Below are 26,434 nucleotides of genomic sequence, written 5' to 3'. Positions count from 1 at the left end.
TATAAAAAATTTAAATATTAGCATTGCATTACACTACGTTTAAAAAAAAGTATCTAAACAAAACTGTTGCATCGTGCTGTTTCCAATCAAGAAAATTATTTAATGTAAAAAAGGCAAAACTTGAGACGTTTTTAGGTCTAAAAATAATTTTACAAAAATTTTAAGACCTATAGAAATCCTGTGCGTGATTCTCTATGTGACTTGATTTTTACAGTACGTAATGTCCGCTGACACAATGCTGTGTTGTGATGTTCACTAGTGTATTCTTCTCAATTTATTCTCTGTAGGATTCAACTCTAATATCAATCTACCAGGACGGGAAGAATGTGGCTCCGCCCCCACCTCACCATCTCCGCAGCTGCAAGACAAAAACGCCAACAACCACTCCCCCCACTCCCCAAGCCCCGCCCCCCTGGAGAACGGCAACCAGATCTCGAACGGTAACGCCAGCAAGATTTCTACGTTAACAGACAGAGAGATCTTTAAAAAGATTACAGATACGGAATAGAATGCATGGCTTAGAATATCATGCACTGGTTCAATGAATCATGGATATCTTTATCTCATCTTTTCTTCACTAGTCACAATTTGTTAACTGTGAAATCTGATGAAGCATATAAATTGGGATTGGAAGTTTTCAGGGACTTCTGCTATAAAACTGCTCTGCCGCAAGATTAAGAAAGTACTTGATGAGAAAAAGTTGCTCTTTTTACCCACTGGCCCCATCACATAATCAGAGGAGAAAATGAGACATGATGATAATTCATGATGAAAAAGAGAAAAGTTTATAGCAGATATAGATTACACGTGAAACTTTCAGATTTCTTTCCACTTCACATAGATAGTCAGATGTTGGAAGTGTCACAGTAGAATATATTTTCCTCATCTTTTCTCTCCGCATGATGATGAGGGTTGTTTGAAGAGCGAGGTGTCCTTCAGTCTGTACCTGAGGACAAACGCTCAGTCACGTTTGTACTTTCGATATTATGTGTTCAGGGTCGTTAGAGGATGAGAGCCACAGCAAGTCAAACTCTTCCAGCTCCGCCACTCTGCACAGACACATGGACAGCCATCATACTCAGGTAACACGCTAAAAAAAGCACATCCATGCTAACACTCAGACTTGCACATACGTATACACTTTGTATGTTCTTGTCCTCTACATATAATACTAATGATGCTCTTTGTTGCAGATCCTAGTGCAACACAGATTTGTTTTGATTGAGCTGTTGACAGATGAAAATGTGTTACGCACACACACTAGCAAATATAGCAAACTATTCGAGACCTTTATGTCGTCCTGGGTTTGTTGACATTTTGAGTGGACCGGAAAGTGCCCTCCTTTGTATCACTCATGACATGTGAGCTTTCTCTGGCCTCAAAGACAGGTGTACGGTTACAGGATTGAATTGAATGTTTTGCACACATGCACACACTCACTTGAATATATGTGCAAACTTACATGCATGCTCACTAACACACACACACACATACACACACGCTTGCATTACATTTGGCTGATAAAACTCTGATGACTAAGTGGAAACCATCCTGAAAGAAAATCCCTTTTGAAAGCTGAGACACACACTTGTGCACCACAATCAGATAAACATGTTCGTATTAGGAAGCCTAAATCATTTAACTCTGTAGGTACTTACTATTTTTTTTATTTAAAAGAAAACAGCTTCATTAAGCTCACATGACGGACACAGCAGATCTCCACAGGGTGAGCCAGCACAATACAGAGACACAAAGCTCTTGTGATGATTATCATGTGCTGTGTCCTCAGACCAGATGACAATAAAACTCCCTCCAACTGAGGATTTTGGTTTCATCCATAGCATCATCTTCTCTCATGACTGCCCGGTGACTAGAAACATTTACCATATAGCTACTACAAACCCTTATTTTAATTCTCAGTTGATCTCCTGTTGATTTTGTTTGCTATTCAAATATTTTAATAGTTTGTACGAGTGTGTGAAATATCTGAAAAACAGTGCAGACTACTGGTTATAAATTCCTGTTTAAAATGTTTTTATTCAATGCAAAATTTGAGTGTGCACTCCAACATGATAGAAAAATGATCAAACTGAAATTTGAGAAGTTGCAATCTACACAAGTTTGCATTTGTTTTTTGTTTGACTGACTAATCCAATGTACAGCCTTTATTTTAGCACGTCTAATTTCTAATTTTATAAAATTGGAAGCAGGATATAATACATGAAAACCAACATTTAATGAAGGAGTAACTCTCTAGAGCTGTCTTTCCTGAATATATGGTCGTGACCTTAAATGGGTTCTGGAGCTCTTTTTTGGGGGGTTGTTAATTACCAAAAAAAAAACATTTAAAAAAAGAAAAATTTATTTTCATTATTAAAATATTAGAGGAGTATTCTTTGGAAGAGTTTGTAAAAGATAATGAAAATTATCTAACAATGAACATGATGTAGAAGTGGCATAAAGATTTAGAAAATGTAAATAACATAAAAGGTAAGATTTTGTTTTTGGCTCAGGAACTGAAAAGACAGAGTATCAAAAATACATATATACATACAAATAAATATAAATTATAAATAGGAGTAATCAAATAAAGGTTGCCAATATACGCATTTGTAAAGTTAATCCAGAAGCAGAATAGTTAAGTTACACCAGAGTATATTTTAACAGTAGAACTCTGAGGTCTCAATTGTAAGTGAAAATGTTGCAAAACTTAATAAATTGATAGTGAAGCAAAAAGCAATAATTCAACTGTATGGAAACAATTATCCCCTTACAATCATCTTATTACTGGATACTTGACCCAACTCTGCTTCTGTATAACAGTAGAGAATTTTTCTTTTTATACATTTATATATTCATTCAATTTGGTACAGATTTTTACTATTTTTTTATGATAATGCAATTTTCAGCAGTTCAGCAGCACTCTCCCAGATTTGTTGTGTAGCTGATTGTACAATAACAATAAAGGCTGTCTTATATCTGTAGTTACTCCACCCCTTTTATTGGTTTTAAATGGGAATATATACAAATACATATAAATTAAAAGAGTTTTTAATTAATGCAGATACATTTGAGGTATAGGCATAGCTGCACTGCATATGTCAGGATGCACTCACTAGAACGTTCCTCTACATCAGGGGTGTCAAACTCATTTTCTTCCGGGGGGTCACATTCAGCCCTATTTAATCTGAAGTGGGCCGGACCAGTAAAACAATAGCATGACAGCCAATAAATAATGATAACTCCAAATTGTTTTAGTGCAAAAAATAACATTCAGTTACACCAATATTTACGTTTACAAACTATCCAAACAAAAAGGATGTGAATAACCTGAAAAAAAATGAAATTTGTTAAGAAAAATAAGTACAATTTTATCAATATTGTGCCTCAACTTATCATTTATACATATGTGTTACAGATCCGATCTACAAAGGCACAATTTTTTTTAGTAACGGGCAGAATATTGTTAAAATTGCACTTAATTTTCTTTAGACATTTCAGGTTGCTCTTATTTGTTCAGGTTATTCACATTTTATTATTAAAGGATAGTTTGTTAATGTAAACATTTTCATAATTTAATGTTTTTTGCGCTAAATCAAAGAGAAAAAATTGGTGTTGTCATTATTTATTGGTTATTATTATATTATTTTTGAGTTTGATCCCCCAATTTGCACTTTGCAAATTCATCCCGCGGGCTGGATTGGAACCTTTTGCGGGCCGGTTTTGGCCCCCGGGCCGCACGTTTGACACCTGTGCTCTACATATATAATGTCATCAACTGAGTGGCAGCAGCAACACAAGTGCATCCACCAGGGATGTGAAGGCAGGCTGTGTACCCACTCTACTTCTGTGGGGTCTGACTCTAATTCCACATCTAGGTTGAGCTTTTAGAGCTGGACCTGCCAGTCCACTCTCAGGTTGCCTCAGTTTGTTGCTCTTTTTACACAGTGACACTCTCTTCTTCTCTCTGTAATGATCTTGGCTATTACCTTCACTCCCTCCTTTATCTTCCAGAGAGGTCATCTCAACTTCTCTCCGTTCGGTGCGGGTGCTGCCCTCTAAAACAGCGAGGGGGGCAGGGGGGTTCACTGGAAGCCCCTTCCACATGTAGGGATGTGGTGAGTGAATGTCATGCCTCGCTGCTCCCCGCCCATAATAGCAGTGATTTTCGTAGACCCAGTGCTGGATAATGACTAATACGGACCCCATTTTTTTAAAGTTTAAAGTAATAGACTGTCCTCAGTGTGTCTACTGGGTGACAGACCTGCCTGTAGACATCAATGGAGGCTTTTAGATTGAAATTTGAGTTTTCTCCCTAATGCAGAACAACGGCTTCGGCCCCTTTGAATTCATTAGCGTCACACTGGACTCTGGTGGATAATAGCTGTCACAGTTGACGAAACAACCACAGTGTTTTAGATCCAAATTATTCTCTCTTAAAATTGTAGAAATCAAGTATTGAAAACCACTGCTTTTTGCAGAACATCATCTCAGCTTTACCTGCTCCCCTGTCGTGCTTGCTATCTACCCTTTCTTGTTTTGGGAAGTCTTACCCTTAAATCAGTGATAGTTCTTCTTTTCCCAGCTTTGTTCTTCATTTAAAAAAAAAAAACTGCAGCTCTTAGTTTAGCAAAACTCCCACCATAAGTATATCTGTACTTCATCAATCTGAAATCTAAGGATATTCTACTCCTACAATAATCCTACATTCTCATTCCAGGGAATCAGGGTTTTTGCTCTTTAAATTAGATGAGTTCCTCGATCCTTGATTCATTAGCTCCAAGGAGTCAGGGGTGTTGGTTCTTCTCTGAAAAAAGATAAAAAAGGAAAAGCATTGTGTATTTGCAGCTTTCCAGTAATAAACTTTAATCATATATATTTAGATTTACTTCTTTACCCTTTATAGAGCAGCCTGACAGTCAACACATTTCTCAGACGAAGGACAATGTTCTCTTTTTTTATCTGAGTTGAAATTTTGTCAAAGTCAAAATGGAAAATAAGCTTCATAAACAAGAGCTAGTCAGTCTGTGTTATATCATCATTTTTAGTGCATTCCTGACTTCATTGAATCCTGAAAAACATGTTTTTCACTGCAGACACTGGAGGTTAAAGTAGGTCTTTTCTGTAACAGTGAGCTGCAGTTTTTAAATGCTGTTATTCATTTGCAAAAATTTTAAGTTGCTGGTTTCATCACAACCCTTTTTTACAAACCCTTTCTCAATTTTTTTTTTTTTTTTTCTGAGTCTTTGTTTTCATCTGTGATAAGCACCAGTCTGACTTCAGTCGGCATTCCGACTATTCATGCCTCTTATCTGATCTTCTCTACACAACAGCTAGTTGGTCAAATTGTGAGCTCTGTGTGTTTTCACTTGTTACTATTGAAACATTGTTAGACGGATGCTTTTGTCTTGTTTTTTTTTTTTTTTTTTTTTTGTGTGTGTCTCATAGATCTTGTGTGTGTTGTCTGGAACAGGTTCATTATCATGAGTTCATTCAAGAGATGGGAACGACTCTGTGACCCAGAATGTCTTTCAATTAGCTGCATTCCAGACAGTGTGTAGGATTAGCAGATCTAATGGGATAAATGAAAAGGAAAGGGTAGAAAAAGAAGAGGGGGATGGATAACTCAGTTAGGAATGAATGGACCAGTTTGTTTTGGTTTCTGTAGTTACTAATCAACAGCATTCTGCACTAATCATATAAAGAATAGAGAGACTGAACGCTTTACCTGCTAAATGGTTTGATCCGTCTGAAGTATTCAGTCTTTGTTGATTCCATTAATGAAAACCTAGACAGGTAAGCAGACAGAGAACATACCGCCACATTTTTACAACTCAAAATAACAACCATAACTAGGGTTAGAGAGACAAATAGACAGACTGGGAGCCTCGATGTCTCTGCATGAAACCCCGCCCTCTTGCCTTTACAGAAAAATCCAGTCCACACATAGGTCATCAATTACCTCCACAGTCCTCTGTCTTCAGTGTCTCCTCCCTTCTCCTCCATCACAGGGTATTAAATGGTTATAATAGCTATATAGCACAAAAATACATTCAGCAAAGAATATGCATCTTAAACCATTTCTTTCGTGTAATGCTATATTACACAGAAGGTCACACAAGTGGAGGTGAAACATTGCGTTGTAACCGAGACTATACGATTATATAATGGCTCTTGAAATGCATGAAGACCTCTGTTAACAGCTTTAAGGAGGTTCTGAAGAGGTATTGATTTTTTAGTATGTGAAAATTATGGGACTGTAATAAAGTCAGATATTACAGTCACTGGTGTATTATTTCTATTTCATGTTGCCTTCTGTTTGAGTCTTTGGGATATTGTTTGGAATGATCACTATCATTGTAATTTATAACAGAATCATGTGTAGCTTTTTGCCCACAAAGGTGTAGTGCAATTTTAAAGGTGGTTGTTGGATATTAATGTGTGGAAGGGAATCACGGTCTTCTATCAATATTTTATTCAGGCCTTCCCATGAAATTAGATCAGTATATATTATGATTAGAATATAGCATGGAATCCTACTAACACAGCCCACAGTGAGGCAGCTCATACATGTGTTATCATTTATAAACACATTATAATATACAGTATTAAAGTAAAATTATCAACAGTTGTGTCAAAAGGGTTTGCACTTACTTTTAATTAAACCTTCAATCCATCAGTGGGGGAAGCACATTTCCTGTCTCTTATCCGTAATGTAATGTAATTTTAAATAAATAAAATAAAAATGTAAACTTTCAAGGCAAAAACTACACTTTTCTCAGAAGTTCAAGACTCTCCTTACCTTTACTTTGGGGTGTGTGTTTGTGTGTCCATGTACAGTCATGCGTTGCAGGAGGACATGGTGTTCCTACTTGTCTGCTGTTCTAGTAGCTGGTGTTCCTGACTGGCGCCAGAGCAGAGAATAGCCTGGCAGGGAGGTGTAAATTATGGATTAGGTTGTTGAGTTTTGTGCTTGAGCAGACTCAATCTGTGTGTATGTCTACAGAGTGTGATCTTAGCTACATGAGTAAACTGTGCAATTTTAATCTCATGAAGTTTATGTATATTTAACCAAGTTCACTGAAGGCTGGCAAAGAAAAATAATCATGTTCTTTTTTGCTGTAAAATGCCATTGTTTTCTAGTGACGTAGTATTTCACTCTACCACATTCTGTCCGCTGTCACAACAAATGTGTATTAACTGGCACCTGAATATTTGTTACACAGACAAACACACTAATGGTTTCTCTAATCGAACTTTTTGACAGGAATATCACAGTAGACTAGTGTTACATGTGTATAAGAATTCATTTCTGCACATGAAGCAATATCCTTTTTGCAGTTTAACAGTGCCATAAATAGTCCATTACTTCCAGTTCCTAACCTGGTGTGGATCATCAGGGCTTGGTTCTCTTACTGGAAACCCTGACTGTTGGAGATTAGAGTTCCTGTCTGATTGATTGGCCTGTGTATTGACTAGCAGAAGACTGATGATGTGATGTGATGTGTGTGTGTGGGTGTGGGTGTGGGTGTGGGTGTGGGTGTGTGTAGTTGGGGGGCACTCTGCACTGTAATTCACGTGATCTTCTTGGAGGTGATGTATTGAAGATCCAGGGGCAGAATATGGAAATTAGTTGGTGTTAAATCTGTCAGTCAAATAAGGGATTCCCCTCACAGCTGTGTCTTGTGATGGCTCTGCATCAGCCCCAGGCTTCTGTATTCCTGTATTCCGATCTCTGTTTTCTTTATTAGGTAGTTTCACAAGAAAACTATGCCAGAAGCTCAGCCCTGTGGTCCACTACACTGTAGAGACGAAGCTCCAGATGGACTGAATGTCCACGTGGAAATAACCATCCACATATCTGTATTAACTCCACATAAACTATGAATTAGCTAGCAACAGCTACAGTATGTGTGTGTGTGTGTGTGTGTGTGTGTGTGTGGGGGGGGGTGTATGTTGACCTCAACCTCTTATTGATCACAGGACTCACTATTAACATCACATCTGAATATTCATTGAGGAGATATCTGAAGATAGATTTATGGAAGCTTTACACACACATTTTTCACCCAAGGTAAAATATTTTCAACTCATATGCATTCACCTTCACAGATTTCCGAAGGTCACATCTTTGCATTTTTTTAAATGAGAAATTAAATTGCATTTACATTCTCTTGATACCTCTCTCCCTCTTATATGTGTGTATATAAGAGGTGTGTTTTAATAGCCACACTGTTAAAGTTTTTACTTTGTCATGAAATCATTGCTTGTCATTCACAGTGACCTCTCCCTATCCCCTCCATCTGCTTCCACCCATCTAATTATTGACCTATCTAGATGAAATGGCTTCTCCAGTGAATGGAATTTAAACATGCTTTAGCCCTTTTCTTCTCATCTTCTCCTCTCTTTTGTCTCATCCTTCGTCTCTGCTCCAGATGTTCCAGCAGCTGCGTTTGTCTAGCGGGGATGAGTGTGCTGCCCTCGGGGAGCTTCTGCAATGGCGACGGGCGCAGTGTGAGGGGCGGGGTGACTGGAAGCACCGTCCACCTCAGTCCCCACCTCTGCCCCCCACGCTGCTCTGGACTAACAGGAAGGCCTCTCCATGACAGAGGTTCCCACTAGATGGATGTGTGGTGCATTCACCTGTAATGGCAATGAATTTTCCTCCTTATTATTCTCCTCAACCATATTTTTTTTTGTTGCGGACCAAGTAACGTTGATGTCCAAGGACCAGGCCAGAAGCCTAAGTCCTGAAGCATGTTCACAAGTCCCTGGGCTGAGGGTCCTCCCTCTCTGCCTTTGACCTCGACCACTTGACGATGGAGGAAGCCCACACCCAACTCAACCTGTAAAATGAGAGCTCAGCACCTTCTAGCATTGATAAGGGTATAAATATGAGTGAAAAGCTGACCCAGTAGAGAATAGAAGATACTTTACTGACTGATTAAATAAAACAGTCCAACCGGAAATGTAGATACTATTACCTGTTGTTAGTTCTACTGTGACATCCATTCATGAGAGACTGTTTTTTTTTGGAGGCTTTAAGGACAGAGTAACCACGTTTTCATGACAGTCAAATGATAAAGCGTCCATCCTTAGTGTTTGTATCATAGCTTCTCATGTGCTGCACAGAGGAACTCTACACTAAAACATGGTGCTGATTATACTTGACGTGCTGTCCTGTGATGTTCCCATGAGTGCTTGTGTGTGCACCATCCAAGTCTAAGACCTCTCTTAAGTTTACAAGGTGAACAGCGCCTTTGGACAGCTCGAGTTTTTAGCGCCAGTGGATTGGCTTAGACGTGGGACCTTTTCACCTTTTCAGGGACACAGCACTTAGCCCCTCACGCCTGGGCACTAAGTGCTACCACAACCCTGGCAACAAGTATCCAGGGTCAAGGTAACCTCAGTAATATCCCAAGGTGCACTTCTCTTCCCCATTGTTACCACCAGCCTTTGAGGAACAAACACCTCTGGCCAAATGCAAACTTCTGCACTTACCTTTACTCTGAAAAGGGGATCCAGCTCTGGTTGAAAGGGGTACTCCAGCGATTTAGTGTTGCACATCCATACAGCCTGAAGACACATTTAAAAGGAATAATCGTAATGGTTGCAGAGGCTGAGATACTCTCCTGTCTCCAGTATGTTTAAAGCTTTGCCTTGTAAAATCCTGCATCTTACAAACTGCATGTTCCAAGTTAGTAATTCAACTAACATAAGATTGGTAGCAGTTTACATCACAACTTGATAAGAACATCATAATCGTAGGGTAATAGTTTCATTATAAAGATGTAGTAACGAAATAGTATAATGTAATCACCTAAATAATAACCAGGTAAAAACTTGGTGTCAATAATGAATATATCTAGAGTGAAATTAATGCAACAGAGTAATGAGCAGCCAAAAATAAATGGTAATAAAGGGGAAACAATATAGCAAAACAGCAACTTACTGACTCGTAGGTATTACTGTACCATATAGGACTTTGGTAGCATGTAGCAGCCCTGATTCTTGTTATCACGCAGAAACGTCCACTCGTTAAAGCATTAAACACATCATATTTACAGTATTACACTGAAACAAAAGGAAATGGGACATATGGGAGAGTGAATTTCAGCATTTTAATACGGTGATCACCAATTGAGACAACACTTTACATGTGGTTTTGAACATTTTGCAAATGACAATATTGTGAAAACAATTACCCTCTGTTTTTAACCCCTTAATGTCACCATATTGTGATTTTTAATTGAAATATTGACGTAAACACCCTGAGGCCTCCGGACAGGCCCAGAACTCACTGGAGGGATCATAGCTCTCTGTCAGCCTGGGGATGCTCAGTGTCCCTTCAGAGGAGCTGGAGGAGGTGGATTTTGCCATTTAATTGTTCACAGGTCCTCATTTTATTGCCAAAATATGAGAACAATATTTTAGTCTTATTGTTGTATTTGAATGCATATCGCCATTATTTACACTTTGTTTTTAGCTGCTTGTTACCTTGTTACATAAACATCAGTGTAGTATTAACCAGATACACTATACCCATTATTAATAACAGGCTGTCTTTCAAGATGTCTATATAATGAACAATTAACCCTCTATTAATATGTTATTACCAAACTGTAATGTAAACTGCTGTACATAATTTGTTGCCTGAATATCAAGCAAATACATATTATATTCAATCTCAGACAGCAGTTTCTCCACAGCCACCAAATACAAAGGGACTGTATTCTGACAGTGATGAGTCAATAGAAACTATCATTAAACAGTAAACAGTTAATTTTTTTTAGAATTACAGTAAAATTGGTGGAGTGCCCCTATATTACAGAGGAAAATCTACAAAATCTTCAGCCAACAGGTATTTAGTTCGTGTTGTGAACATGAAACTTTGTGCCAAAGTGACACAACTCGTGAAAGATATGTCTAAACAAACAGTATAGTTATAGAAACATGCTGATGTACGCAGCAGCCCCATATACTCATGTATAGTGTGTACATAATACACAAATGACACAAATGACCAAATCAGAGCTGTTGCTGCAGTTCAGTGATGATTTAATGGACTGTTGCTGAAAAGACAAAAAAAAAAATGATGAAAAGAGGGAAAAAAGAGTCTACACTTGAAATAATGACTAAACTCTCATTGTGTCTCATCAACACGTGGACAGTTTCATGTGTTGCTACAGAGACTGTGCAGAGCTCAGGAACTCACGCACAGATGAACTCAATTATTGTACAGATTCCACCACAGTGGGTGTGTCCACACATCTGCCCATTATCTTCAACGTCTGCCCTTCTGTCCATTCATCTTCTTTCCCAACTTAACCCCAACAAACAGACCCATGCGGTCTTCAACCCTTCCCCCTCTTCCCTTAGTGGATCAGACCGGCTCGACGGGCGTTTCCATGGTTACCACTCTGTAAATAGTGATCAGTGTTGTAAGTTCTACCTTTACTATAACAGAAAAGCACAGAGATTGAATTGAAAGATCACACAGATGAGATACTACTGTCTATGATGGTGAAACTGAGATTTAAGAATGTGTTGGGTTAGATGCAATGACAGAAGTAAAGAGAAGAGGTTTATTTTAAAATGTGAATATCTTTTTTTCAGGATGATTGTCTATGGCTATGAAATTCTTTATACTCTATTTAATATTATTTGTTATTTCACTCTTGACCCTGTTGTTCTGTTCCTATGATGCAAGGCAGATCCTCTCATCGTATATATGGATGTTTTATTGCACAATGTTTTTGTAGTGTCGTGTTGACTTCTGTAATGGGCTGGGTGTGTCTCGACAAACTGTTTGATCTTTGATGATTGGTCTGAATTGTCAGAGCCACAAAGTATCAATAGCTCAAATTGATTTCTCATTCCCACTGATCACCCACAATGTGTCTGATTGATTCAGCCTTACAAATTAGCAGCACCATCAAAGGATCAATCTCAGTGGCTGTTAGTGCGTGAAGGTGCACGAACGTTGAAGAGGAATTAGATAAGAGACCTCTGGCATTCACATCAGAGACGGCAAAGCAGCTGAGCTTCATTTTCTGAAATGACTGGCTGAATGTATAAATGCAAATTTTATTTAACTGCCTGTGCTCATCAGTGGAAAGCCTGTATCTTATTATTGAAACATGCACCTGTATCTAAAAAGTGTACCTGACTGCTTAATGTGATAATTGTCTTGACAAGTTATGTATGCAGTCCTCTTTTTTAAGGAAACTAATACATATTTTAAAACAGTTACAGATTTGCTCCATGAATCACATGAATCCCGCTGTGGCACCGGTACTGCAGTGGAGACTTATGTTAAAGATTGTCATTTTGGTGCAGTCTATTCATCTGCACATAAATTTAAGCCCATCCATGATCCCATTTACACTTAGTCACATCACACATCTTAGGAAAATCAAACTCCTGTCCGTAATGAAACTAAATTCTTGATGAATCCAGGTAGCATTTAAGACAAATGTGTGAAGTGTCTCCATACAGGAAGCTTTAACAGGAAGTGGCTTCTACAATCTCTGTTTCCTTTGTAAATGACACTTTGTGATACAGAAATTGTAGAGTGATTTAATACGACATCCATTTGTGGTATATTTTGGTTACTTGCTAGCTGGCAGTTATTATTCCAACATGATTATTTTATTTAAAGGTCACAGTCACAAGATTCTTTTTCAGTCAGAATATTCAGATTTGACCAAGATGCATATATGTGGTAACATGTAAACTAAATTATGCATATGCGCATGATGTATACTGAGTCACATTCAGATTTTATCTTATACAGTACAATTGATATAATAAGTGTAAATGGGGCTTGTGATGAAGCAATTTCTCCAACAAAGATATCAAGCACATCGATCCATTATAACCTGCTTACTGAATCTATTTTTTTACTGTCCTTTTAACCAAATGGTCCACTTTCTACTTTGCATGACAACATGTTGGGCCTGACCGTTTGTGACATGCTCATGCTGAAAAGATTTTAAAAATGCTCTCTAATGTGAAGACCTGCTTCCCACTGCACTGTGAATCACTGCACTGTCCAGTGTCTCTCTTCCTCCATCCACACGTCTCCTCCCTCATACTCAAACCTTGATGACTTAGCTCCGTCTATCACCAACACACCAAACCAAACCACCACACTCTGGTAGCCAGATTATTGCCAGTTCTTGTTGTTAGTCAGGAATCTGTAAATCCTCTGCACTGAGATCAGCTCTCTGGTGCTACAGCCCGTGCAGAACGGCCATTTTACTGTCCGAGGTCCATGTATGATTGTCTGGAGAGACACATATTTTAGCACCTAAACAAGGTTATCTCACTGCCTTTCATAGTGTTGATGTTTTTTGTTTGTTTTTTTATTGTAACCTTTCTTTTGTACATGACATACAGTATATTTTAACCTGCGTACATATGTGTTCGTGGAAAGAAAAAAGATTGTGATATTTCATAATTATTCTGTTCCCAATGTTTTATAAGTACTGTACCTGTACAGCAATAAAGCACAATTGTGTGAATGCCAGTCTTTGTTTGTGTGAGTTTTTTTAATTTATATGTGGAGGATTTTATACCTTTTTTTTTATAGTAGTCAGTCAAGAGAAGGGAAGATGAAGATTACAATAGAGCAAAATCAGATTTAAACCGGAGATGCTTTAACCCGAAGACCACCAGAGAACGTACTTATGTTTATACACGTGTCATGTCAGTGAAGTAATCCTTTAAGAAGCTTAATGTATGCAGGAATAATGCCAGTGTGATGTGACATTTCCCAGGTATTTACTAACCTGCGGTGGTTTCTGTTCAGAATCAGGTTAAAACAAGCACAAGTTATGTTAGCTGGAACAATTGAATAGTGTCTTCCCACATTAATAATCCTCCATAGTAACTTAAAGGAATGTTTCCCCCGAGCAGTATTCACTGTACGGCCTCAGCTCAGAGCGTGGGAGCCGGTGTTTGAAGTTTATGTGTCAGTGTGTGCAACGGTAAACAGCCTCTTCCAGAGGAGCTGCAGAGGAATGCAGCTGGAAAGACAACTGCATAAATCATCACATTAACAAGAGCTGTGGATATCGTTCCCACAAAACACGTCAAATTGAATGTAATGGAATCACAAGTGAGGTGAAAAATAACATTCAAGTGCCAAGATGGTTTCTTTTGAAAATGTGTCTCCACTGTAAACAGAATGGAGTGCAATCACTAAATAGAACCATAATACCACCGATAGATATGATTATTATATTTTTATTTTTATTTCTTTTTTGTTCCTGAATTGATGGATGAATTTCCCACTAGAGGTGAATATAGTGTATTTGTATCTGTAATAGTACTGTTTGTGGTAGGTTTTCTGATTTACTGCCAGGAAGTGTGTATTAAAATAGTTTGTTGGCCTCTGACATCTGCATCCACATGCAGATTGAAATGTACTAAATGTAACCTGATCCAGTTTACAGGGCAGCCAACAGATGTACTCCTACTGTTCCATTCTATAATAGGCCTTAAAATACTGGAGACATGTCAAACAGCATGTTCATTCAGTTGAAGGTGTTTATTAGAGTAAAGAAAGAAGTGGATACTTGAACTGCAAAAATAATCTCATGAGAAGAAAAAGATGGTCAATAAAGGAGCCATATGTTTATTTTACATTAAGAATAAAAAGCTGACAAATGGACTTAGGTGAATTTAGATTGAAGTGAAGATGTCCTACTGTGAGAGATGCCACGATGACAAGAAGAAAACCACATGTGCACCCATGTCCACTGTAATGTAAAATAAAACAAGTGGTGCCAGGCCCAACAAACCCCGCCTCTCGCACATATTGTACCTTATTTTGGTATCGATCCAGCTGATGTCATCATGTCTATACGTGTGGTGATGTCAGCATAACAACTGTGTCTATATATGTGCCAAGTTTGGAGTAAATTGAAACAAAATTTATGTTTTTATCGACATTTGAGATTCCGCCCATTATAAGTAAATGGGGAAAAAAAAAAGATTTTAAAAATGCATAAAAAAAGTGAGCTTTGACCTACTTTTCCCAAAATGTAACCAAATCTATTCTGGGTCACTGGCAATCTATAAACCCAGTTTGGTATGTTTGCTACAGACATGTGAAATTTCCCCCATTATAAGTAAATGGGGGGGGGGGGTAAAAATTTATAAAAAATTTAAACTTGTGACCTATTTTTCCCAAAATGTAATGATATCTATTCTGGATCACTGACAATCTATAAACCCAATTTGGTATGAATTCAACCAATACTTCAATACTTTTGCTGCTAGAGTGTTAAACACACAAACAAACAAATAAACAAACTGAACCAAAAACAATACCCTTTGCCTCCCCTTTGGAGGGCGGGATAATAAAAGAAATAATGCAAAGAACCACACTTCAAGCCAACCAGACTGCATGCAAGGACACCTTCATGTTAGCCTGACGTGAAACTGTCCTCTGGCTTTACGTCTGTCCAGAGAAAACAGAAATCACACCAGACAAAGCTCATTAGTCTGTTCGGTATCACATAGAAATGGAAAGATAATATAATATATAGATGATATGTAAGATAAATACTAATCATAGACTAAAATGACTAAATGATTAAGCCAAACAGCAGTGGAAAATCACATAGGAAGCAAGGTAAGGCAAAATACAGCGAGACAAATATACAAAATTGAAAATAACCCTTTAACACAAGGGTGTCAAACTCATTTTGGTTCAGGGGCCATATTTTGCCCAATTTGATCTCAAGCGGACCAGACCAGTAAAATACAGACTTAATAACCTATAAATAATGACAAATCCAAGTTTTTCTTTTTGTTTAAGGACAAAACCCCAATTAAATTATGAAAATATTTACATTTTACAAAAAAGATGTGAATAACCTGAAAAAACAGAAATTTCATTTGAAAAATTAGTGCAATTTTAACAATATTATGCCTCGACTTATTATTTCTACATGTATATTACACATAATGCTACATAAACATTTGGTAACAGGCAGAATATCGTTAAAATTTTGGAGTTTGGAACTAAAATTTGAACAATTTCTACAATATTGCATCTCTTATTATTAGCATAACTACAGATCACAGTGGATCCATAAATGCGTAAAACATTTAGTAACAGGCTGAATATTGTTAAAAATTGCACATTTCGGGTTGTTCATCTTTGTTTTTATTTATGTATTTATTTGCATTTTATTGTGAAAGAGTAGTTTTGTGAATGTAAATATTTTCACAGTGTAATGTGATTTTTTTTTTTTAAGTACATTTTTTCCACAATTTTTCACAAAGAAAATTTGTAGTTGTCAATATTTATGGGTTATGATGTTGTTATTTTTATTTGAGATCACACCGGTCTGTATGTGGAACCTGAACCACAATGATTTGGACAATCTGGACTGTTCAGGTTAATTTTTGCACTTTCCTCCCGTGGGCCGGAATGGAACCTTTGGCGGGCCGGATTTGGCCCCCGGGCCGCATGTTTGACACCTGTGCTTTAACATTACCACAATATTCCATTTACAAAGTTCAAAAACATTGCCACGTTTCCACTACGTGGTATCGGCTCAACTCGACTCGGTCTTTTTGCGTTTCCAATACGAAAAAGGACCTGGAATCTGGCACCCGGTACTAGTTTTTTGGTCTCACCTCCGCTGAGGTTCCAGGACTGCGGACCGGATACTAAAAGGTCACGTGTGCACACTGCAGACCACTGATTGGTCAGACAGTCGTCTCTGTGGCCCGCCATTTTACAAAAGAACAGATGCGGAAGTTGACAGTAAATGTAGCGGCAGGTTAATCCACATGATGACAGCCCGCAAAACTACACCATGGTTTGTCGAGGAAGTTCAGACGTAAAAATTCAGCGTGAGCTTGACGAGACAACACGAAACGAGCGAGTTTATCAGCAACTGTCTGAGCAGACGACACGGAAGTAACGCGCCGCATCGTTATGACGTCCAGGTACTGTAAAGTCTGTAGTGTCCTGTAATGGAAACCGTCTACACTCCTATTCCGATGATTCATGGAATATCAATTTTAGATAAAAAAAAAAAAAAAAAGAAATATTGTAATTCCTTTATTAGAAAATGTCTTACTGATGAATTTTTCCCTGGTTTACAAAATAAAAATGACATTTTGTTCAAATTCGACAAAAGTACAATTTCAAAGCTAAGAACAATGTATTTATCCTTTCCTATAGCTCCCAAAGCCAAAGAAACACACTTCAAAATAATGAATGATATCTACCCATTAAAAGAGTTACTTAGACTTCATTTCAATGTACAGGATAATAGTTGTACATTCTGCAATACCGATATTGAGACAACAGACCATTTATTTTTCTCTTGTCGTATGGTGCAAGTGTTTCGGACAGAATTACAAAATTGGTTAAAAGAAATACTTCCTTCATCTACGTATTTTTTTTTACAAGAGATGACATAACATTTGGTGTTCTGGTAAATAAAAAAGAAGAAATCTGTATTAATGTGATTTTATGTATTGCTAAATTCTCTATTCACAAAAGCAAATGTCAAAAATGCCCACCCAACTTTTGTGTTTTCAAAAATGAACTCAAACTGTACATGAAATCCTTAAAATGTATGAAAAGCCCCAATGCTGTAAAACTTCACTCTTATTTATGTGACATTCCCCTGGACTCAAATGAACAATGAACTAACCTCCCCTTGCAGACTGATTTTGTTTCTTTTTTTCTTTTTTCTCGCTCTCTCTCGCTTTCTTGAAATTTAATTGTTCCCATTTGTTGCCGATGCACATTCATAATGCCATGTTTGTTATAACGCACTGTTATACTGTTATTTTTGTATATTTTGTCAATAAATATAAAAAAAAAAAAAGAAAAAAAAGGAAACGGTCTACAGGAATAGAGGGAATGCACATATGTCACTTCCCCCCTGGGCCATGCCCCTCTAAGTCAGACTGAGTGGCAAAAACAAACCGGCTCAACATGGTGGAGTATAGCAGTAACTATAGCGAGACCGGGAAAAATGTGGAATATAACATGAAATTAAAGACAACTGGACTGGACATGGATCCATACAAGCTACCAAACAACAAGTGGTCTACGAACATTGATATGTGGCCAGAAATCACGTATCCTGACATTGATATGTACTTGATTTCAACGCCGGGAAAATACCCAATGCAAAGGCTGAAAGCATACAAAAGCCAAAGAGTTGTTGACATCCTCGTCATCGTTAATTAGAGGATTACAGCTGGTGAGTGCTTTCAATTCAACATACAATTGTTTTTGAGGTTTTATGTCAGTGCAGACATATTTTCTTGGTGGTGATTGCCAAGGTAAAGGCCCAGCAGTAGTGCTCACAGTTCACTACTGATTTACTGGAGTTGAACCCTTAGTATTGACCCAAGTGAGTGCATGATCTACTGGTACTGTGGAGATTTAAGTAGAGTTAACATCAAATACTTGATACAACACAGCTACAACAGCTTTGTGCTAGAGTACCCCCTTATTTGGAAAACTAGGTTAGCCTCAGTTTAAGCTAGTTTACAAATTATGTAGAGCACAAGGTTCATAATCACACAACTGAAGACAAAAACGTTTCAGTTATGAAATATAGAACTAAATGACAGATGCTAACATTAAGAACTTTACTAAGAAGTAACGTTAGCCAAAACGATATGTAATTTAAGGTATGATTTTCCGCAAGAACACAGCATAAATTAACGTTACCTGACACGAAATGGCAACCACAAATCCAGGTTTCGTTGCCTGGATTCCAGTTATTTCTACAAATTGCGGCGATCCATCCATTCTTCTGTCTTTGGCTTTAGGTAGCCGCTAAAACGATAGCTTCGAGTGTTTTTTAAACCTATTTGTGCAATCAGTGACACAACAGCTCTTCCCCATTTTTTAGATTTTTCTAAAGTTTTCGCAGTATTCAAGCCAAAGCCACTACTCATCTCCCTCATTCTGCCACTTAGTGGACGGAACCGCGGTGACTTCCGCTAACGGTGACGTCACGTGCATACCCTCTCTATATAGAGGCAACTGATATGCTGACATCAGCACATGCATAGACATGATGACATCAGCAGGATCGATGCCAAAATAAGCTACAATACATGCAAGGGGCAGGGTTTGTTGAGCCTGGCACCACTTGTTATATTTATTTTAATTGACACATTTAGAAGATTCCTGAAAATGCTTAACTCTGTAGATCCAGAGTGGCCAAGACTGCTAAGATATATTACTGTTCTTTAGTGTCCAAGAGACAACACTGAGACACATACTATATACATACATGTTTGCTATAAGATTCAGTATGTAAGAATTTTATGGGTTCTACTTTACTAAAGTTATGTTTTCATTTGTGTTTAATTGCATTAAAATAAGAATTGCATTTTCATGACCTTAGTGCACAGTGGGTTGTCTTTATGGAGTCAACCTTGTTATGCTGTGTTTCCACATTGTTCCTGCTACTCTTCTTTTTTCTGTTTTGTGCAAGCAGCAACGGTCTGAACTGAGAAGCTAATGTGGAAGTGTCAAAACTCCCATTTCCTCAAATGGCTTGAGTCAGTTATGAAAGCGAGTTAATCACCACAGGCCCCTGTGTTAAAATGACCAAATTGAAAGCAGAAATAAACATGTTTACAGCCCAGTGCAAAGAGCTCATTTCCCCCTTTGTGACAGTTGAATAGATAGTGAATAGTTTACAACCACCAGTTTGAATTATAATCAGGATTTGAGGAGAAAGTGTAGAAAAATGACCAATACTTATCATTAGAGTGTCTCAAGAAAACTGTTAAGATGTTGTTCCAAAGATGTCAAAAGACCCCTTTATAGAGATTAAGTTATTCAGTGTAATAAAAACTAACACCACGACCACAGCAGCAAAAAGTGATGATGGTAAGAAAGACATTTCTGTGTCAAAGAAAGTCATGTTTGGAGTTTTTTTTTCCACTGATGAGTTTGATTATGAGGCGTATGAAGGTCGTTTGTTGATCCACAGTACAGACTAAACTGGGACAGTTCTGACAGATTTTTAGTGCTGTTATTGGCAACTCATTCTCTGTTTTTGCAATAACATCTTCTCTTGATGGTCAAACACTGTGACCACAATATGTATCTGTTTGCTTATCTATCTATGTATTTATTTACTCTGGTCCCTGCTGGTCTATGAACTTTGACCTGTGCTGCTCTGGTTCCTGCATTCCAGTTGCACTGAAAGGCTGTCCTTGTGATTGTGTTTTGTTTGTGTATGTGTGTATGTTGGATGTTTTTGTTGAATTCAACGACTGGTAGTCTGTAAACTGAATTGCCCTAAGTGGATAAATAAAGTAGTTTGAATTGAACTGAACTGAATAACACTGCAATATTTTTTCAGTGTTTATCAAACATAAATGCTCTATTTTTATTGACTCGTTTACAGATATACATGATGTTAATATTGTGTCTATTCATATTTTATGTCTATTTTTATTAAATTCTGCTTTTAGGTATTCTTATTTTACTGTTTGTCAAATTTTATATTCTACTTTCTTATTTTAGTTTTTGCAATTTTATATGGCTATGCTCTTATTTTCTAACATTTTTTTTTTTTTTAATTTTTATTATTATTCATATTGTTGCACCGACTGGAGTAGCGCTCATAATTGGGTGCTTCTATGAAACTGGGTTCATTTTGGTACCTGGCAGAGAAATGTAGACATATTTCCCCCCATGATGTACCTAATGATGACCTCAGATAAATGCAAAAAAATTATACTCTTGCTCTGAGCCATCCAAAAATTAATACATTTTAATAAAATATTGGGGCCAAAAATAGGACCAAAATTAGGACATGAAAAACTACCTATGTGTCAATGCATTTGATCTGGAAACATGGTTTGAAATGGTCTTATATACCACTATAAATAAAGACACTGTGTTAAATGTGATGATTCTAGTGGTTTTTGTAATCCAGATGCAGGTTTTTTTGAATCATCAGTCTCATTCCAGGTTTTGTGTGTAAACCATCATGTCCATGCCCATTTAAACGCATATTAATTACAAGTGATTTTGCAACAGTGATCATTTTTGTGAAACACTCTGCCTTGCATAATTAGTTCGATTCCCAAAATGTACCTGCAAGAGAATAAAAACATATTTTTAAAAAAATAGTAGCATGTAATTTTCATCTTCTTTTTACTGTTACATGCACATTTTTGAGTAAAAATAATATAAAAATGGGTTTTATCTGAAAAATAGTTTCTCTTTTATCTCAGTAAATACTTATTTTTAAAATAGACCCAAAGTGCTTCCAAACTTGCTTCATACCATTAGTCTACATCTGGTTTGAATTTTTAGCCCCATGTCCTGTTTTTAGAAACCAGTTTCATAGAAGCACCCAATTTCATTGCAGGCACGATGACATTAAAGACTTTTCTTTTCTTTTCTTTTCTTTTCTTTTCTTTTCTTTTCTTTTCTTTTCTTTTCTTTTCTTTTCTTTTCTTTTCTAACACAAACCTTACAGAAAAGGGAGGTGATTTGTATTTTCTGTCTAAAAATAGAGCTAAGCTAACAGAGCTATGCTGTAAACTATGGGCTCTTGGACCATATGAAGATTATAAGACACTGTTATTTTTACTGAGTTGTTGTTTGAAGGATAAAACTTGACGGTACCATAACACAGATGATACAGATCTGTGTGACATTGAGCCTCATAGTTTTTTTTCAGTGTGTGATGCAGTCTGTGGAGATCATCTGTTGGTGTTTTTTTTTTGTTTTTTTTTTCTTTTTGTAGCTGTGAGTGCCTTCTGGTATGTAGCTTTCCCTGCTGCTGATAGATAAATACCTCATCTAACCCCTTCTTCGTCATGTTACCCCTTCGTAGTTGCATAGTTAAGGGTGTGGGCTGCAACGATGTCTGGGCTTTGATTGGATGAAAATATTTGGTGGTATTTAACTTGTCAGTGTTGGGCGATGTGGTCTGTGTTTTCTATAAGCTTCTCCTTCCTCACACATCCATCCTTTCATCCAGATACGTAATGGATTTCCAAAAGCCTGATGATGATCGCCTTCACAAGGGTTTAAAACAGTAGTCCACAAACCAGAAGGTGATGTCACACAGGCTTCATCTGCTATATTTATACAGTTTATGGTTTTATGGCGTCTTACCGTCACCCTCTATATTTGAGGTTGGACCTCAGTTTATGTCCCCTTCACTAAAAAAACATTTTACAAACCGAACCTTTAAGAGATGACAGAATCCAGCATGGTATTTGGCATATTTATTTTAAAATCTCTGTTTTTTTTTAAGTGAACACAGGGGAAAACATGGTGTTCCATTGCATTTGATCATTAATCTAAATCTGAGCCACCGCTGCAGAGGACCATTCCCTAATTCATCCCCACCGCTGGAAGTGGCAGCAGGCCACTCCGTTATTTATTTTGGGTTGAAAGGTCCACCATTACACAGGAGGAGGGGGTACATGGCCAAGAGGTAATTTGGACCTAACTGCCCCCTGATGCTACACCAATAAGACCTGAATCACACACAACCCCGTCATCTCAGGTTTCCATTTAGGGCAATGAATGGTGGTCACCTTTGCCATATTTCCTTTATTTCTCCCGCTTTCATCACTCCCTCATGACGACTTTAAGAGCGAGGTGTGTTTGCATTTTGCCTAAAGTGTAGTATTTGACACCAGTTGAACATAACATTTGCTTGGATTTTCAGAAGTAAGTATTAAATAAAGCTGATGATGATGATGACCAGAGGAAATGCGTTCAAACAACAGCAAAGATATGGTCCTCAATCTGACCGGTAGCTAAACCCCTCCCACTGCCCCATTACTACATAGTAACTGTTTCTAGGCAGAGCAAAACAGGGTGAGGGTCAAAAGGCACAGGATCCTGTAGCCAATACTGTGCAGGACAGGATTTAGGGCAGTGTGTTTCAACCTTGAGGTCGCGAACCCACGTGGGGTCACCTGGAATTCAAATGGGGTCGCCTGAAATTTCTAGTAATTGAGAAAAGAAAAAAAATTACTAATAAAAAATATTTTTTAATGATTCAATATATATTTCATTATAATTAAAACACCACACATTTTTCCTAATAAAAATCAAGTTTAAATAAAATGCAGGATATATCTGAGAGGACATATTTTGATTGACCCGATCATGTGACCGCATGCGTTACTACACTTCAACCTGCAGCTGCAGTCAGAAAACCAGACAGAACAGAGAATGGAAAGATTTCTTTGCCCACCTGGCCCCGCTAAGACATCTCCAAGAGAAAAATGTCTGTTTTGAATGTCTGTGGTCGCCAGAAATTTGTGATGTGAAAATGAAGTCACGAGCCAAAAACAGTTCGGAACCACTGAGCTAATATAAAATAAATTTGGACTGTATCCATTGGCTGATTGGCCAGCTCATGTGGAATTGGGATGGGACGATGTGGGCTCCACTTCTTCCTATTCCTTTTCGGACGTTGAGTGTTGTGGAAGTCACAGTGAAATTGTTGTACATTTGTATGATATTTGTTTTCTTTTTTGGTTGATTTATTTCCATATATTGGAGTGTCCTTTTGATCTGGACTTCTTTTGCCCACTTATGTTTGAAGTGAAGGCTGTCTTCTTCCTCCTCCATCCACCTCACTGTTCTCTCTGCCCGTCTCACCACCATGGGGAGCAGGGCATTCAGCCGCTCTGCTCCCCAGCTCTGGAACTCCTTGCCACTGGATCTCAGAAACACCACTTCACTTCCTCTCTTCAAATCCAGACTCAAAACCCATCTGTTTAGGACCTCTTTCTCTTTGTGAACACAATTGCACTGTCCAAATTTTTAACCTGCCTTTTATTTTTACTCTGCTTTATTGTTTGTTTTTAACTCTCGTGTTTTACTGTACGGTGTCCTTGAGTGCCAAGAAAGGCACCTATAAATATAATGTATTATTATTATTATTATTATTGTTATTATTATTATTATTATTATTATTATTATTATTATTATTATTATTATCTATTTGCGTAATATGGCTATGAAATGGATGGAGTTTATTTTGATATGTATAATATTTTTGGCGTTTTGTGCAGGATTGTTTAGAATTTATTTTGACGTGTAAGATTTGTAAAGGTAGTTTGACGGACTGTCATGGGACTTTGTGATCAGTAGAAAAAGATGGGTTAGGAGGTGGGAGTATATGAGACAGTGGTTCCCAGCCTTTTTTGGCTCATGACCCCATTTTAACATCATAAATTTCTGGTGACCCCAGACATTTTTTTTGGCTAAAATTAATTTGTTTTAGATCATGTAATGGTTTGCTATACTATGTTGCAAATAATTGTTAATTTCAGAAGACATTTAGGCTATAGAATATGTATTATTATGGACAGAGGCAGAAAAGCCAGATGTAGATTACTGCACAAAGTGAGAATTTTATTTTCCTTGGTTAAGATATGTACAGTCAGTCCAGCTTGGATATACAAGGCTGACAATTAATAACATGGGCTCTTTGGGGGGAAAATTTCAATCGTCTTTTTCTCTTAAACTACAGTTCTGATTGATTTCAAACTTGGTATACAGCTTCTTTATAATGATGTCAACACAAGGTATTGAAATTATTTGGATCCAGATCTGATTCTGGATTTGGTGTGACTTTGAAAAATTTTCCCATTATAATAGATAGGAAGTGGATTGATCCAATAAATCAGTAAATATCAATGATATTAAGTTGGAATTTCAATTTTTTACAGATCTGATTGGAATATGAGCAAAATATGGGCTATTTCTGTAATATAATAAATTACACATAACTGGGTGATAATAAATGGCATCTGGATACATTGCTCAAAGATTTGGCCAGTAAGCTACAGGGTCATTGGTCCTATTTTTTTTTTTTTTTTTTTATCAATTACTAAAAAATTCAGGCGACCCCATTTGTATTCCAGGCGACCCCAAGGTTGAAAAACACTGCATTACCTTGTGATAGTCAGCTTAATAAGTAACAGTTCAGTTCGCATTACAGGAAGTTCAACGGTAAAAAAACAAATGATTCCAAAAGAAAATGCACAGTATCCGAAACTATTCTATAGAATTATCTTTGATTTGTGTGACGCTGGTGCAACCTCAGTCTGACCTCAATGCATTCAGCTGAACAATTTGAAATTAAAATGTGTCAAACAAACAAAATACATATTATGATTCATATTTATTGTGTGGATTCCTGTTCAACACAAACTTCATGTTCATGGTATTTGAATTTCTTGGCAAACAAGTAACATTTTGTTTCCAAAAGAATTTGCATAATATGTTTGCACCATGTCATCCTGGATGGAAGCCGGGTGTTTATTGTTCTGGGGAAGTGTTAAAGGAATGGGTTTCTCAACAGGGTGGGGGTGTGGGCACAGAGGATGGAGTATGTGCCACAGTATATGAGTGCGAGTCCACGAGAAGAAAGTATTGATCAAGCTTCCTTGTTTTGGTCCACAAACCATTTACTAGCTCACCAGAGACAGATTGATATACAGTAGTGTTTATCTTTGTCTCCATGTTTGTGTTGCTGTAGGTGCTTGAATGAGAGGGAGAGACGAGGAGTGGATGAAAACCGTTTGAGCACCTCCATCTGAGACATCTGAAACGCCATGGAAAACAGGGGTAAACATGATTTCCACCTTTATTGATTATTTGGGCAGTGGTTTGAAGGTTTATAGGTTTATGTTGACTTACAAACAGCCTGGGGACTGGTTTGCTCAGGTCTGATCGATGTTGACAAGAAAAGGCTCAGGTTGGAAGGGCCGCTCCCTCAGCTGTGAACCTTCACCACCTTTATGGTATAGGGTGATGCTTGTAACATAGATGAAGCTGCGAACCATGCTCCTCTCCAAGATAATCATTAAAGGCACTATAATGTCCATCTGTAAACCCCACTTAACAGCCTACCCTAACCTCACCACCCACTTCTATCTTCCTCTGGCCATTTCTGCTCATCCTTCTCCTCCCATTCTGCTCTCTCTATCCTCCTTTGACCCCACTGTTGTTGCCTCTTCACCTCCTCACCCGTTCCTCGCGGTGGCAAAGGCTTCCGTGCACTTCTTACGGAGAGCAAAAAAAAATCAATAACATCATCTCAACAGTATCTCAATTTTCAATTAACGACTTTGAGGTCTGTCTCTCCAGACACATCCATCACATCAGATCAGCCTTCCAAACATCAAATTAGACGCAAGAACACACCCCCTGCACACCACGGGGAGACAAAAATGGTCAAATATTTTTTTAGTTGCACTTACAACTGTTTTATGAAATGTGGATCATGACTAACGTGACAGAGGTTGTTCATATAATAACAGGCTAGACAAAAACAGATCTGGTTTCATGTTTTCATTAGCATCATTTTTGACATTTTGTGACCAGCAGCTCCAAACATTAACCATTAAAGACCAAAACAGACCACAAGCA

The 26,434-nt window shown here is 37.6% G+C and overlaps 1 protein-coding gene across 2 annotated transcripts in view; it reads left to right on the top strand.

Moving 5' to 3' along the window:
* myo16 (myosin XVI) overlaps positions 1-13,531 on the top strand; it is a 93,620-nt gene extending 80,089 nt beyond the window's left edge. Inside the window, exons 33-36 of one of the 2 annotated variants that reach the window (XR_003934328.1) lie at positions 288-440; positions 997-1,082; positions 4,015-4,118; positions 8,436-8,548. Coding sequence is in view for 1 of the 2 variants with exons in the window: in XM_030124727.1 (XP_029980587.1) it covers positions 288-440; positions 997-1,082; positions 8,436-8,606 (410 nt within the window). In the remaining variant the exon portion in view is untranslated. Of the gene's footprint in view, positions 1-287; positions 441-996; positions 1,083-4,014; positions 4,119-8,435 lie in introns of both variants that reach the window. The other variant, XM_030124727.1, reaches the window with a different exon arrangement.
* The last annotated feature ends 12,903 nt before the right edge of the window (positions 13,532-26,434 follow it).

Source organism: Sphaeramia orbicularis, chromosome 21 (assembly GCF_902148855.1).
Source record: "Sphaeramia orbicularis chromosome 21, fSphaOr1.1, whole genome shotgun sequence".
NCBI lineage: Eukaryota > Metazoa > Chordata > Actinopteri > Kurtiformes > Apogonidae > Sphaeramia > Sphaeramia orbicularis.
The sequence above is the reverse complement of the archived record's forward strand: the minus strand, read 5'-3'. Positions and strand labels throughout refer to the sequence as shown.